We start from the raw sequence: 15,998 nt of genomic DNA, 5'->3' as shown, positions 1-15,998 counted from the left end.
GTGGGTAGGAGTTGGCACTGGGGTAAAATTAAGGATCATGTTATGTTTAAACATGTTCGCTTTAGTTCAATCTTGGGGATTCTTGAAGTATTAACAGATTGCTGAATATATGACTCCCAATCTGTAGGCTAGAAATGCAGGTTCAGTTGTTATCAGGTGTTGTGTAGAGTCACATGAATGATGGAGAGTGCTCCAAGAGAGTGGGCAGTTTAAAAGGGGGCTCTGGGCCATCAGCATTTAATAAAATAGGAGACTAACAGACAACTGAAAAGAATTCAGAACTGTAGGCAGAATATTCGGTGTTGAGCTTATCAATAAGTGGAATGTTCCAGAAGACAGTCCTTTAGTAGGGTGAAGTGATTAAGACAATGCCCATTGTATTTGACAACTTAGATGCTGGTGACCTTGGTAAAAATTATATGCAGTGGAATGCAGGAAACACAAGCCTTGCCAGTGATAAATGAGGAAGCAATAAGGACAGTGTGCAACTGTATAGAATTATACTGTTGCTGTCTTCTGTTTGGAGACAGAGTCCAATGTAGCTCAGGTTGGCTTCAAATTCACTAGTTAGCAGAGGACAGCCTGAACTTGTGACTTCTTTGTGTACCTCCCCAGTGTTGGGTTTGCAGACCCTTTGCTTGCTTGTGCTCTGCCGAAGACTGAACTCATACTCTTGTGCACGCTCGGTGAGCTACATCCACAGCTCAATGTTTAACCTCTGGGAGGATAGCTAGGAAACGAAAAAGAAAGGTGAAGCAGTAGCTATAGAAGAACAGTCAAGTCCGGGGCGGTGGTGGCGCACACCTTTAATCCCAGCACTCGGGAGGCAGAGGCAGGCGGGTCTCTGTGAGTTCAAGGCCAGCCTGGTCTACAGAGTGAGTTCCAGGACAGGCTCCAAAAAAATACAGAGAGACCCTGTCTCCAAAAACCAAAAAGAAGAAGAAGAAGAAGAAGAAGAAGAAGAAGAAGAAGAAGAAGAAGAAGAAGAAGAAGAAGAAGAAGAAGAAGAAGAAGAAGAAGAAGAAGAAGAAGAAGAAGAAGAAGAAGAAGAAAAGTCATTGACTGGTTAGAGCCACTTGAGAGCCACCATGAGTGGCATAAGCAGCTTTGGAGGGAGAGCTTGACAACACCTGCTGACAGGAAAGAATTGACAGAAGTTGGGGGGCGATTTTGAGAAGCCCAGTTATGGGGGAGCTAGAACATAAAAGCAAGAAGCAAACTTGGACAAGAGAAAAATCATCTGTCACTGAGAACATAGGGAGAGAGACTGGAGTTTACTCAGCTGCACATACATTTTAAAGAAAAGCTTGGGTTGAGAGGAGGGAGATGAAGTAATTTCTGTAAAGCAGTTACTTTTCCTTTGCGGAGAGGATGTTGTGTAAGAAATAATAGGACGCAGATAACTTTGAATCACAGAGATGATTAAACATTTACAGAGGAGCTTGACTTTTCGCTGATTCTCTGAATGTGAGGTGGGAAGAGCATCATTGGGTCACAGGTACAAGTTTTGGGGGGAGGGGGGGTGAACCCTGGTGGTCTCTATGTTCAGACAAAATATCAACACAGAAATGAATATTTGGCCCCTCTTTTTAAGGTTTATATCCAGTTGAGACATAAGGACAGACTGCGAGTTACACAATGCGTGTCGAGACACAGACCAGTCATGAGTAAGAACTAGAAATTTCTAAGAGTACAGAGAAGTAGAAACCTGGATGCTGTTAAAGAATAAAGCTTGAAGCACATTCTAGCTACTTTCTGTTGCTGTGATAAAACACCATGACCAAGGTTACATAAAGAAGGAAGAGTTTATTTGGTTTTATGTCTCTAGCGGGACTCAAGAGTCCATTATGGTGGTGAGACATGGCAGCGGGCAGGCATGGCGGCCAAAGCAGACAGCTGAGAGACCACATCCTTAGCGGTAAGGACAAAGCAGAGAGAATGAACTAGAAGTGGACCAGGCTATCCCACCTTGCGATGCACTCCTTGATCACGTGTCACCCCCAAGGATCTGAGCTGTACACCGCCAAAAGTTCATTGGCCGTGGAGGGTCCCTGGGTATCGTCATTTATGGCCTGTTTGATTCTCAGACACAAAGGTCACCTTTAAGAATCATGTGACGTGAATCCACAACAATGACCCCAGCTAAGCAATAGCGGAGAGGGTACCTGAACTGGCCCTTCTCCTACAATCAGATTGATGACTACCTTCACTGTCATCATAGAACCTTCATCCAGAAACTGGAGAGAGGAGATGCAGAGGTCCACAGCTAAGCACTGGGCCGAACTCCTGGAGTCCAGTCGTAGAGAGGGAGGAGCGATGACATACGCAATGGGGTCAAGGCCATGATGGGGAAACCCACAGAAACAGCTGAACGGGCAAGTGGCATCTAGGGAACCTACATGAGACCAAACTAGGCTCTCTGAATGTGGGTGACAGCTGAGTGACTTGGGCAATTTATGGGGCCACTAGCAGTGGAACCAGTATTTATCCCAAGTGCATGAACTGACTTTTTGGAGTCCATTTCCTATGGAGGGATACCTTACTCAACCTAGACACAACATGGAGGGTCTTGGCCCTGCCTTAAGTAATTTGACAGATTTTATTGATTCTCTCTGAGGAGTGGATGGAGGCTGGAAAAGATGGGCAGAGCAGGAGGATGGGAGGGAGAAGTAACTGGGATTGGTATGTAAAATAAGATTGCTTTACAAAAAGACCAAATTGAATTTTAATTATGCCATTGTTTGATTTTATATTGTTCTAAGTTTGAGTAGCTGTTTACTGGTAACTCATGACAATTTATTTTGGGGTTGGGGAGGATGTTAAATAAACCTGAAACCACTATAGTAAAAGAATTGAGGTTTGTGGGGGTGAGGAGAACAATAAAATACCGTTTTGTGGCCGCAAATGAGCCTCTGATTTTAGCTGGCAAGCTCAGTTTTGTGAAGAGAGAAATCCTTTCCTGGACTCTCACTGAGGACATGGCCTTCTAGTCTGTATTTTTCTGCCAGGCCTCTGGGTCAGGGATCTGGTAGACAGCCTTGGAGAACTGGCAGGACTCTTGTCTGTCCTCTCTCCAGATTGGGCAAGGGAACCTCAGTCTCTTGATGCTTCTCCTCAGAGCCCAGGGTGTGTGGGGGCTTGTTAGCATAGTAGCCAGGTTGTTTACCATCCACTCTTCAGCTCCTCCTGAAGGAGGTCTCCGCTGCTCTGTCAGAGGGCCTCCCAATAGTACTTGCACTCACTGAAGCCGCCCTGCAATATCTGTCCCTATCCTTCCTTCAACCTCTCTTGCTCTGCTACTCAAACCCCTCCCTCCGTCTCCCTTCTTATTTTTTTGCTGTATTTCCTGGAACTGGTCTATGACACCCAGGATCAAACAGACTGTTCATTCTCCAGCGTGATTGCACTTTTTTTTTATTAGCAATCTAGAAAGTTTGGATGAGCATGAACCTTGCTTCTTCCTAAGGATTCTATTGACTGAAGTCTCCTACCCCACTTCAAGGTTTTAGTGGGTGACCCTACCCCTGGAGGTGTCATGAATTAGCTCCCCTCTGCTGGAGATACGAAGCCACCTGATTTCAGGTGAAGGTGGTCAACTACCATCTTGGGACTACCCAAGTGCAGCTTGCTAGGGATGAGGTCCTAAGCTCACCTGCCTAATTCCAGAGCTGAGCCATTTGTTTGTGGCACTTAAGTAAGACCCCTCTGTGGCTAACAGCCCTGAATGGAGAGACTGAACCAACAGGAAGTTCTGACTTGACCTGTACCCTTATCACTTTGAGCATCACAGACTCTGGCTGCTGCTTTCCCCAGAAACCGTGTTCTCCTGAAAGAGAAGATGAACTCTGCAAAGTGTGTGATTACATTGGTTCCCCACACATTTTAACAAGGTCATTAAAACAGATACTTCTGGAGTTTGAGGAAATGCACAGGCCTCTCTTTCTGTACCCAGATCCTGACTTGTCCAAATTCCCCTAAAAGAAAGGAGACAAATGCCCTGAATTGTGTCTGCATTTCCTCCTTTACTCTTAAGACAAAATTCTACCATTGTAAAATTTTGCTCGTGTAAAGCATGTGGTTTATTGTGAGAATCGGGGTGGGGGTCTGTCTTGCCTGTGTCTTCCACACCCTTCCCTGACAGCGTTCTCAAGGGCTCACTCCTCAGGCCCAAGGCACGACCAAGACATTGGTGGGTCTGGCCATTTGTCTGGCCCCTGAGATATGTGTCACCGTTTTCACTGGGCTTGCAGAGGTTCGGGGGAGCATTTCCTTCACGTGGTGTCATGTACTGGGCCTGTCTCTGTCTGTCATGCTGTTGATGACTTGTGTGAATGCCTTTGGCGAAGCTCATGACCACAGTAGGGCAATGGAGCTGCTGTTTAAGAGATCCCAGTTCGTCAGCATCTCCACTGAGACCTTGGTGATGGGGTAGCAGAATGACAGTGCTCCTTTTCTACACTGTGTGTGGAAATGTGCGCATTTGTCATGTGGTCAGGGGCGGGATCTGACCTTCGCATTCAGAACAAATCGTTGTATTCTCACCTTTTAAAGGTAGTAATGTCATGTGACTAAAAGAACATACATGAAAAAATTTACAAAACCACAGAGCAAGCAACAACAAAGAAGAAGATGTAAGTGAGTCCACAAGAAAGGGGGGAACATAAAGGCTGGGGAGATGTCTCAGAGGAAAGTGGCTTGCCGCACAATTCTGAGGGCCTGGGATCTGAAACCTAGCACAAATGTAAAAGCTGGGATGGAATGTACGTGTGACTGTAGCCTCAGCTGGGATCAGGATCAAGCTTATTTGTGTTATCAGGTTCTTGTAGGTTTGATGATTCAATGTGTGCCTCAGAACCATGTCACAGGAATTGGAGGAGACTAGGACTCACTCTTTCTTGATTCTTTTCTCCCTAGCTGGGCCTTCTTTCCTTCTGTACAGGCTGAGTGTAAAGTCAAAGTAGCAATGAAGAGGTCTTTATGACCATCTCCGTCTCTTGTCCCTCCATCCTGAGTATGCTTGTGCTCTCTCTCTCTCTCTCTCTCTCTCTCTCTCTCTCTCTCTCTCTCTCTCTCTCTCTCTCTCTCTCTCTCTCTCCAGGTCTTTACGATTTATTTGCTTTTCCTTGGGAAACAACTGATATTGGGCATGGTGAGACAGCTTAGCAGGCACTGGCACTTGCAGCTAAAACGACTCCAGTCCAATTCTGTAACCCACATGGTAGAAGTAGAGAACAGATTCCTACAAATTGTGTCGTGACTCTCCACCTGGGAGACACACATGCTTATAGAAGCATTTGTTTACTGGTTTATGTAAAGAGAAAAGCTGATAATCAAGTCTTTTGTGAGCATATTGACTTCTGTGTATGTATCTCTGAGTGTGTGGGTGTGTGTGTTTTCTATGTGCATATATGTGTGTGCAGGTGTACATGCATGTATGAACATGCATATGTAGAGGCCAAAAACAATGGGTGTCTTTCTCTATTATTCTCCACTTTAGTTTTTGAAACAGGTTTTCTTTTTTTTAATGATTGTAATTTTTATTTAAATTAGAAACAATCTTATTTTACATATCAATCCCAGTTCCCTCTCCATCCCACCCTCCTATGTCCCTCATTGACCCCTCCTCCCCCCTCCCCATCCCACATCCATCCACTCCCCAGGGAGGGTGAGGCCTTCCATGGGGGATCATCAAAGTCTGTCACATCATTTGGGGCAGGGTCTAGGCCCTCCCTATGTATTTAGGCTGAGAGAGTATCCCTTCCATGGGGGAATGGGCTCCCAAGCCTATTTTTGCATTAGGAATAAAAAGCGGTTCCACTGCCAGAGGCCCCATTTCTTATTGAACCATCAGCTCAAAGATTCAGCTGGACTAGGCAGCAGATCTCAGGATCTTTCTGTCCTTGCCTCCCTAGCATGCCCAGCTGGGGTTCCAAACTTAGAGCCTTGTGCTTTGAACGAAGCACTTTCCTGACCAAGCCACATTTCCCATCTCACATGCTGACTATTCTATCTATCTTCTGTGGCTGACTCATCTGTGATTTAACCTGATTTTCTCTTTCTGTCTAGATGGCGAGAAAGCTCAGTATATTGGAAATCCTTCTGATCACTTTCAATATAGTTGCGTTGGCGGTAGACATCCTTCTGTTGCTTCTTGTGCTGGAGAACCCTTCAGGTAAGGGTGATGGTGGGTGCTACGCTTGGAGGATAGGCAAAGGAAGTCCCTTCTGGGATGCCATAGATGCTATTTTATTCATTCATTATCATTCCACCACACAACAAACAAGACACAGATAAGAATATTCAAGGCCTCAGACTGGGCAACAGTTTATCAGCTGAAACTCAGCTACAGAAACCAAAGGGAGGTAATAACCAGATTGGAACTAAACAAAATTGAAAATTGTTGGCCTTTAAATGACATTATTAGCAGAGAAAAAAGATAGGCCACCGGAAATGCATTAACATTTTCAAATGACACATATGATGCTACTTAGCATCTATGATGCACAAGAAACACTGTAACTCATGTAATATTGTTATTTTCCTAAATGGATGCAGTTATTAGTATGACTACTCGTTGCTAGACATGTAGATCAGTTTGTTACTTAGTCTTTGTCAGAGAAGCTTCTTCCTTCAGTAGACGGCAATTAATACAGAGACCCTCAACCTGGTCAGTGTACAGAGAATAAGAAATTGTGGAGTGCTCAGCTCAGAGTGGGATAGACATATCACACCCCTTTCACCAAAGCTCAGAGGAAGAGGAGGTAGAAAGATTGTAAGAGACACAGACTTCAAAGACACCATCAGTTCAGAACACAACATGAAGCTTGCACATATGAACTCACAGTGCTCTGAGAGCATGTACAAGACTCATGTAAACTCATACAAGATAAAACTCTCAGCACAGACTGGGAAAGTGGACACAAAATACCACCACTAGCTGAGGAGCTTTTGCTGATTGATAGTTGCTATGGAAGGGAGAAAGCTTTCTTTAATGAGATGCTTTTGATAGGTTAACCACAATCTAGGGAAGGCCCCAGTCCAAGTTTAGCTGGGCAACAAAACTGGACTTTATGGTGAGGGGAGGAAGAGAAAAAAAAACCTCAAAGTTTGGTGAGTAGGGAAGAGTGATATGAAGAGATATGAAAGAGTAGATATGGGAGGAAAAATGATCAAAATACATTGTAAAAAATTCTCAAAGAATCATAGTAATGTAAAAAATATGATTCATAAACAAATAGAACAAAGCAAAGAATAAAATTAGACCATACTCACAGAAGATCTACAAATGACCCGAAGACTAGAAAGCATATTCAGTGTCATTAATTATTTGGAGAAAACAAGCTATCAATAAGATTAGTGTTCGTTGAGTTGTCTATAATAAAAATATGTAGCCAGTGGTGATCCTTGGTTCACAGAATCTTGGAATCTTCATATATTCCCAAGAGGAAAATAATGATGCAGCCACTTCTGCAGTTTGTAGAAAATAATAAAAGATGACTCAGCAATTCCATTTTCAGACTTGTAACTAAGAGAACAGAAAAAAAACCGCATTCACACAGAAACTGCTGCAGAAGAGAATCATGTGTTGTTATAGCAGTCACAGACATGACGAAATCAATATGAATGCTCATCAGTTGCGTTATATTCGCATGATGGAATAGGATTTACCCGTAGAAGGACAAGAAACACTGATGCAAGGAAGAACATTGAAAAGCCCGTGACAGGCGCGCTCTGTTTATATAAAACAACCAGGATACACAAACACGTGGAGACAGAAAACAGATGCATTATTTTCCTCAGACCAGAAGAAGAGGTGAATAGAAAGAGGTCACTAATAATTACGTGATTTCTTCTGGGTTTGATGAAAATGTTCTAGAATTACTGGTAGTTAATGTTTTTCCAACTTTGCAAAAACTAACGAAAACAATAGTGTCTTAGTCGGTTTCTATTGCTGTGATAAAGATGGTGATGAAAACCAACTTCTGGGGAAAAGGTCTGTTTCATTTTAACAGTCCATCGCTGAAGGAAGTCAGGGCAGGAAATCAATTTGGAGGCAGGAGCTGATGCAGAGGCTATGGAGGGGTGTGGCTTACTGGCTGGCTCCTCATGGCTTGCTTGGTCTGATTTCTTACAGCACCCAGGACCTCCAGCCCAGGGGTGGCTTTAACCCACACTTGACTGGACACTCCCACATGAAACACTAATTGAGAAAATGCACCTTGGACTTGATCACAGGTCCATCTTGGGACATTTTTCTCAACTGAGGTCATTCCAAAATTACTCCAACCTGTGTCAAATTAGCATTAAAAAAACTACAACAACTAGGTAGCACATATAGACTTGCGTGTTTTAAGGGGCTGAATGAATGGTCGTAGGATTATAAGTCTTTAAAAGTTATCCAACTAATTAAAAAGTGATTTAACATTAGAAGTGAACACTGTGCACAAACATTGGTATATGACCAGTGATTTGATTGGAGAACAGACCTAGAGCCTGTACCTGTTATTACGCCACAAGTGCCCACTTTGGTTTCTACTTTCTTTACAGGTTCATTTACTCCCGAGTGTCCAAACATCGCTGAGTCAGAAAGAATAGACTGTGCGCCCGGGAAGGTGGTGACAGAGGTCAGCCATGGGGTCCCTGCTGGTAGCCTACAGGGTTTTATTTTAAATAAGTGAATACGCTAATTGCGAAGGGAGAAACGGTTCTGCAATTTCTTGTCTTGATAAATAAACTGCTGCATTGAGGAAGTGCAGGGTACAGGCTAGGAAATGAGGTTCAGGGACAGACAAGTTCCAAAGGCTGAAGTAGAAAGAGAATACCAGTGCTGGAACCACTATCAGGTGTGGCTTGACGCTGGTTAGCTGGTTAAATGTTTGTGGTCTAGCCTACTGCTCCTCCAGAAAGGGACCAGCAAGGAAGTGTGCTCGATTAAGTCTCTTGAACTTGTGTCACTTCGTGTAACAAGAGCCCTCTGAAGTTGAGTAACTGGCAACTGAGCTCCCAAGAGACATGTATAAAAGAACAGATTTCCCTCCTGGGTGATATCCATGAGAATACAAATATTTGAACCTTGTCTCATTGTGACCATGGGACTTATGTCCTAATAGTGATGTGTATTTGGATTTCATTTCTATACCCCGTATTTTATATTCTGTATCCAGAATGGTTATATTTAAGTAGGAATTAGGGCTGTATTAAATTTTAGGTTTCAATAATTAATATCTTAGTATATTTTCTAACTATGAAGAGATAGATAGCCTCTATCTATCTATCTATCTATCTATCTATCTATCTATGGGTTTTCAAAACAAAGTTTAAATGTGTAGCTCTGGGGGAACTCACTATATAGATAGGGATGGACTTGAACCCAGAGATCTGCCTGCCTCTATGGCCCAAGTACTGGGATTGAAGGAAATCATACATTTTTGTGTGTATGTGTTGTCCCTAATATATGTTTTATTGTAAAGTTCTATTGTAATGTGAAGTTCCTTCTGGGTAGTTTATAGCTTTAGGAGTTTGTTTTTGTTTTGTTTTGTTTCTTAGGACAGGGTTTCCCTGTATACCTTTGGCTGGTCTGGAACTCACTTTGTAGACCAGGCTGGCATCAAACTCTCAGGGAATCCACCTACCTCTGCCTCCTGAGGGAGGGGATTAAAGGTGTGCACGACCACTACTCAGCCATATCTTTAGTTTTTTGTTTGTTTGTTTGGTTTTTCAAGACAGGGTTTCTCTGTGTAGCTTTGTAGACCAGGCTGACCTCAAACTCACAGAGATCCGCCTGCCTCTGCCTCCCAAGTGCTGGGATTAAAGGCATGTGCCACCACCACCTGGATCATAGCTTCAGTTTTTATTGCAAATAGAACCCATTGTATTTCCAGCTGATGCTTATTTTGATTATAATTATATTTTTCTTACTAATGATTATTTTATATGTATTACCTTTAATTTAAATTATCATTATTTATTGTATAATTGTTTATTAGCTTAAACTTGCATTCATTTCTCAAAAAGGTTTTCCTAATGTTTTAATTCGAGTTATTAATTATGCTTCTGCTTTGTTTTAATATTTATCTATCATTCATTCATATGCTCCATTTCACTTTGTAGTTCTTCCGGAAGTATTCACATAAGTGATGATGATCAGAAACCCTATTGTTGCACAAATTTTATGAAAATGTCTTTTTTTCTTGAATTTGAACGTCCTTTCTTCTTTCGGTGGACGTTTTCAGGAGAGGACCAAGTTGTAGTTGGACTGAAGTGTCATTTTCTTCTGTGGAGCTGGTATTAGGGGTAGAGTTTTCATCTGGCAGTCAAAAGAATTGTTCAGGTCAGCTCAGGCCTCCCACCAGAATCTGGAGCTTGCTCTGAGAGATGTGCTATTCCATGTGATCCTGTAAACCTTACCCTGGGTCCAAGCTAGTTCCAGCCTCAGGCCAGTGGCTTTCTCTGGCCTCTGTGTGGGTTATAGAATTCCCTACATGGCTGTGGGAATTATCCTCAGTCAGATCTGGTCTCCACTCTGGATCTGCAGCCTCTGCTCAGGCTGCTGTGATGAACTTTCACTCCTGAGGAATTCTAGTGGGCCCCACCCTGAATCTGCAGTGGCTACTGCCTATTGAAGCCACTGTCGATTGTGAGCTAGGGCTTTTTATTTCTGAATTGGTGCCTTCCTGAATGATCAGTTTATAAGTGTGGACTGGCTTCTGGTATTTGATTTTTAAAAGGCTTTTTTTGTCGTTTCCTACTGCTGTAGCTACAATGGGACTGGAACAGGTCTTATAAATCCTCAAAATCATTCCTATTTTCAGAGTATGAATTACATACATTGCTTTAAGTTTTTTAAATTTATTTAATGCTTTATTCCACTTAAATATTGTTTTCAAATTGAAAGTTTCTGTTTACCATCAATATAGATTTTTGAACACCGATTTTGCAACCAGAAAATTTCTTGAGTTTACTTCTCAGTTCTCTATTTTATGTAGACCTTTCTGAAGTTTTATAGTATGGTAAAGTTATTTAAAAATAAAGATAATTTTAAGATTTTTTTCTAATATATATATTTTACTTATTTTTCAACTCCAGCACACACAAAGAAAATATGTTTTTTCTCTCTCTGAAATCTCAGTAAATTTTGAGATCAATTTTCAACCATAGTAGCATTTAGAAAATTATTTTTTTATCTAAGTATAAGAAATAGTGTGGTAAGATAACAAATATAAAAATAAGATTTCCTGATTTTGCAACAAGTTGTATGCCTTATTAGAATTTAAGCACCCATCAGAAACTCTGGCGACACAATGCTTGTATCACACATCAGTGAGCTGGTTGATTTCCAGGTAATTTCCTTGTCGGGACTGCCTCTTTTTAAATTCTTCTAGCTATTTCGTCTGGTTGACAAAACGACATGGAATTTTTGCGGGGAGATAACTGAGGAACACAGTTTAGGGTTTTACGGTATTATGGGGGTGGGGTGGGAGCAAGGAGACTTGTTGGGGGGTCAGCACCAGTATTCCAGGCATGAGGTCAGGAGGGCTGTCTGGTGTGGTGAGAACTGAGATGGAAAAGAAGGGAAGCAGTGTATGAAAGGGTTGTAGAGTTTGCAGTATCGGTAACAAACTACAGGGTTTGACCTTTGGTGTGCAGCACTGAAAAAGAAACTATTAGAGCAGATTGCAGGTACAAACACTCTGTTTATCTGGAAACTGACTGTTCTTTATACAGGTCTGTAGACTTTGACATAGTTTATAGCAGTGAAACTGGCCTTTGGGTTCCCTGACCTCTCTTTCAGAGGTGGCAGGTGTTCTCAATGTCTGCCCCAGAGGGGGCTGGGGCACCCAAAGTCTCTCTCTTCTAATTTGTAGGTGTGTCTTATGTGAAAAGAACAAGGCAGGAAACTGTTTAATTTTGGGAAATAAGTGCATATCTTAAAACTGTATGACTAGAAATGGTAAGGTCTTCTCCGTAAATAGTTAGGTCGTGAAAGCCATTCTGGCTTTTCAGAGCAATTGTGTCTATTGGCATCTAAAATTCTTGTCAGTAGCGTTTGGCAAGAAGTAGTGGTATGACATCATCTTAATCTTTATAGTAGAACACACGCCACATGCATTCTTTTAACAAGGGTGTGCACAGAACAAAATGAGGGCCGTGCCATTCCTATTTTCCTTCTTCCAAAGTCCTTCCCTAGAATCAGGGTAGCAGCTTAACATGTGTCCTTCTCTTCTGTCTGACTTGTCCTCATGCTCTAAGAACAGATATGCCTGTCATCTCCCTAGGATGCCTCCTCATCCCACCCGCGCTACAAGCAGGAGGGAAACGGGTGGCATGTCTCCCTTGCTTTGGGAGACATTCTGTTGGAACCCTCAACTCATCCTGCCATCATTACTATTTGAACTTGTCTCAGTTTTACAACGAGACAGTTTAGTGAAACACAAGCTAAGTCTTAACTTAATTCTGTGCCACCGCTTTCTTACCTGGTAAACACAGAATGTGTGTTGGATGGCTAGGCAACTGTATGAGTAACTTGAGAATGAATACGTGAGTGAGTCTAATGATGACCTATCTCGGATCTTCCTTGGAATAACATGTGCTGTTAACTGGTAGGTAAGTGACACTTCCCTTCCTTTCCTTATGTAATAACGGCTCTTTTCCATTGCTATAGGATGTCTGCCGATGGCAGCATAAATGTTGCTGGAAGCCAGCGGCAGATACGAAAGCCCCTGCCTGCTTCTTCCCTAGGAACTGGGGATATGAAATCACCAGTGTCCGCACAAACACAAGCACAGGTGAGCTCTGCCCGATTATGGTCCCAGGACATCACTGTGGTTCAGCCAAGGTAGCTGCTCAATGAAAGCTAACACTATCTCTTGTTCTCATTTTTCGCCTTAGGGTTGACTGCTCGGTTGAAAAAATTGTCATCCCCATCTCTTTTTGGAAATGATATTGCCGATGCCCTCTTCACAGCTGAATACCAGACATCCAATCGTTTTCATTTTAAGGTCAGTGAGGAAGTCATCATTGGATGCAACCTTGGAGACAGCGGTGCCTTACCCTCTTCCTCTCTGTAGTAAGCAAGGGTGCATGGGCAGAGGGCTCCTTTCTGTAGGCATCTCTGGAAGAGATGGGCAGGCATCTTTATTTTGACAGGACACACTGACTGGATGATTTCACTTCAGAAATCAAAACCTACAGGGCCAAGATTTGGAAGCGTTCTCAGGGGTCACTGCTTAAAGGCATTTTTCGTAGATCTACAAGGAAGTGGTCTGACCCTGAATCATATTCTCTGTTTTTCTTCTCCCAGATCACTGATTTCAATGAGATGCGCTATGAAGTCCCTCATGAAAACATTAACCTCTTGAACGGGACTGCTGATGAATCCCTTTTGAACTACTACATAGAGGTCATCAACAAGACCTTCAGCATCCGAATAGTGCGGAAGAGCAACAAAAGAGTCTTGTGAGCTTCCCCACACTCTTTGTCTGTCTTTGAATGCAGAGTCCACATGTAGCTCATCCTGATGTACACAGCAAGATGAGGAGGACATGGAAATGAGTTTGAACCTCAGAAAAACACAAAATCGCTTACATGCCCAGTTAACAATGGTAATCTGTTATGACTATAATGCAAACAGCATGAAACTAGAATGTAATGGCTTACTAAGTTTCATTTATACATTTATAGTAAGTATACATACATGCTTATGGAGCTCATGTATTATGGACTAGGGAATGCTGTTGTTTTGAGTTATCAAAGTATTGTTACCTCTGAATCTTAGCATTAAGCACCTAATACCAATTTGAACTTACATCACAGATTTCATGGTATAAAATATGAATATAAACATCAAGAACCCTGCACCCAAATCCTGATACTAGCAAGTGTTATAAGGCAGCACATACCTCACTGCTTTTCCAGAGAGACCTCTTGTTAGCAATACTTAGCATCTCCAGTTGATGACACCATGAGAGCCCCTCTGGGGGCATCGTGAATATTGGTGCTAAAATCTGAGGTCACTCATCCCTGAATGCTTGTGGAAAGGCAGACACAGCTTCCTGCAGAACTGGAGTGTGCTTCTCTGACTCTTATTCTCTCCCCACTGTGCAGGTTGGACACAGGCATTGGGCCCCTCTACTTTGCCCAGCAGTACCTGCAGCTGTCTTTCCGACTGCCCAGCTCCAATGTGTACGGGCTGGGGGAGCACGTGCACCAGCAATACCTCCACAACATGAGCTGGAACACCTGGCCCATCTTCACCAGGGACACTACGCCCGTAGAGGTGAGGATCTACCTAGCTTGACCCCTGTTCACAGCTCACAGCCAAGAATGCTCACCCTTAATTCCCAAAAGCAGCTGGCAAAAATTTGCCCATTTGCATGGGTTTGTTTGGGGGTATACTTGCTCTTAAGTTTAATATACAGAAATTAAGAAAACTTTCTTGGAAAATAGAATTTAATGATTACATAAGATAAATAAGTTAATATTAGGAAGCTACCAGGCTTCTTGGTGTAAGCGCATAACCAGTTATTCAGGAGGCTGAAGCAAGAAGATTGCAAATTAAAGGCCACCCTGGCTTACAGAGTAAGTTCAAGACCAACCTGGGTTACTTAGTAAGACCCTGTCTCAAAAATAAAAACCATGAAAAGGCCTAAGGATGTTAGTAGTGGAACGTTTGCATTATTGTGTGTATGTGAGGTTCTGGATTCCATACAGTATCACAAAAAGAAGAGAAGAAAATGCTTTTGTAAAAGTGATGCTTTCTCGATTCAATAATTATTTGGAAAAGAACATCAATCGGAGGCCATTATCAGTAGCGTTGGTAGATGGAAAGTTCCACTGTTGCTGCTCTTGTATTGCATATTAGCATGTTTCAAAGACAGCGGTATTGGTTGTTTCTTTCATTTCATATAACATTTTGACATGCATTTTTAGTGTATCCTTTCTAAACAGTATTCCATTAAATGCGTACACCCTGTTGTGTCTCTCCATTTATTATGATAATGTCATTTTGGTGCAATACGCATAATTAAATGCTGAGTATGACCTTTTGGTCCTGTGAACCACATTTATTTATTTTGTTTGTTTCTTTGATTATTAGAGACAGAGCCTTGTTGTGTTGATCATGCTGGCATAAAACTCATTATGTAGCACAGGCTGTCCAAAAAGTAGTTATCCTTCTTCCCAAGTACTGGAATTATAGGTGTGTTCCGCCATACCTTTCAGGATAAATATTTTAAACACATAATCCTGCTGTTTCTATTTTTTGCTTTCTTGATGACAGGGCAAGGTTAACCTGTATGGAGCACACACCTTCTTCTTGTGCCTTGAAGATACCAGTGGGGCTTCTTTTGGAGTTTTTCTGATGAACAGCAATGCTATGGGTAGGAAGCATCTTTTTATCTTCTGTGGATAAGACCAGATTTAGATATGATGTTTTTATTTTAAGAATTACCTTTATTTGGAGACCCTCACACAACTGTATTACATGTAGAGTGCTTCTACTGGAACTAGAACCTGACAACAGTTTAACGTGTTCAGAAATCCAGCTTAGAGACACTTGACTGAAACCCAATTCAGGGCCTTCCTCTGATGGAGTGTTCCTTCTTATATGGTATGGATGATAGGATCCATTGTTGTCCACATTCCAAAGATACCTATAGACTCGAGCATGTGTCTTGCTGTCTGCCTATAGGCAGCAGACTGTGTTTGTGATTTACATCTCATAACCAAACTCTAAGTCATCTTCCTTCAACTTATAGTCAGTGGTGTTCCAAGAAGCATCATTGATTTAAAAATATAACTGTCATATATATGATGTGTGTGTGTGTGTATGTTTATGTGTCAAACTCACCTAATAAGTTTCCAAAATATTTTTCATTTGGATTAACCCACTCATTTATCATAGAAATTTATTCCAGTGTATCCAGATAGTAATATAATTTTCTGGTTTTCCTCATAAGCAGCATGAAACAAGACAACATTTTACTTTTGATAGTGATCTT

General features: G+C 42.1%; 1 protein-coding gene across 1 annotated transcript in view; it reads left to right on the top strand.

The window, feature by feature from the left end:
* The window catches only part of Mgam2 (maltase-glucoamylase 2 (putative)), an 83,538-nt gene that overhangs the window by 2,058 nt on the left and 65,482 nt on the right, over positions 1–15,998 (top strand). The window contains exons 2-8 of the mRNA XM_040728545.1: positions 6,067–6,172; positions 8,548–8,624; positions 12,662–12,785; positions 12,889–12,998; positions 13,301–13,455; positions 14,104–14,275; positions 15,278–15,377. Of these exons, the coding sequence (XP_040584479.1) occupies positions 6,067–6,172; positions 8,548–8,624; positions 12,662–12,785; positions 12,889–12,998; positions 13,301–13,455; positions 14,104–14,275; positions 15,278–15,377 (844 nt within the window). The remainder of the gene's footprint in view (positions 1–6,066; positions 6,173–8,547; positions 8,625–12,661; positions 12,786–12,888; positions 12,999–13,300; positions 13,456–14,103; positions 14,276–15,277; positions 15,378–15,998) is intronic.

Source organism: Mesocricetus auratus, unplaced genomic scaffold (genome assembly GCF_017639785.1).
Source record: "Mesocricetus auratus isolate SY011 unplaced genomic scaffold, BCM_Maur_2.0 Super-Scaffold_100019, whole genome shotgun sequence".
Classification (NCBI taxonomy): Eukaryota; Metazoa; Chordata; class Mammalia; order Rodentia; family Cricetidae; genus Mesocricetus; species Mesocricetus auratus.
The sequence above is the reverse complement of the archived record's forward strand: the minus strand, read 5'-3'. Positions and strand labels throughout refer to the sequence as shown.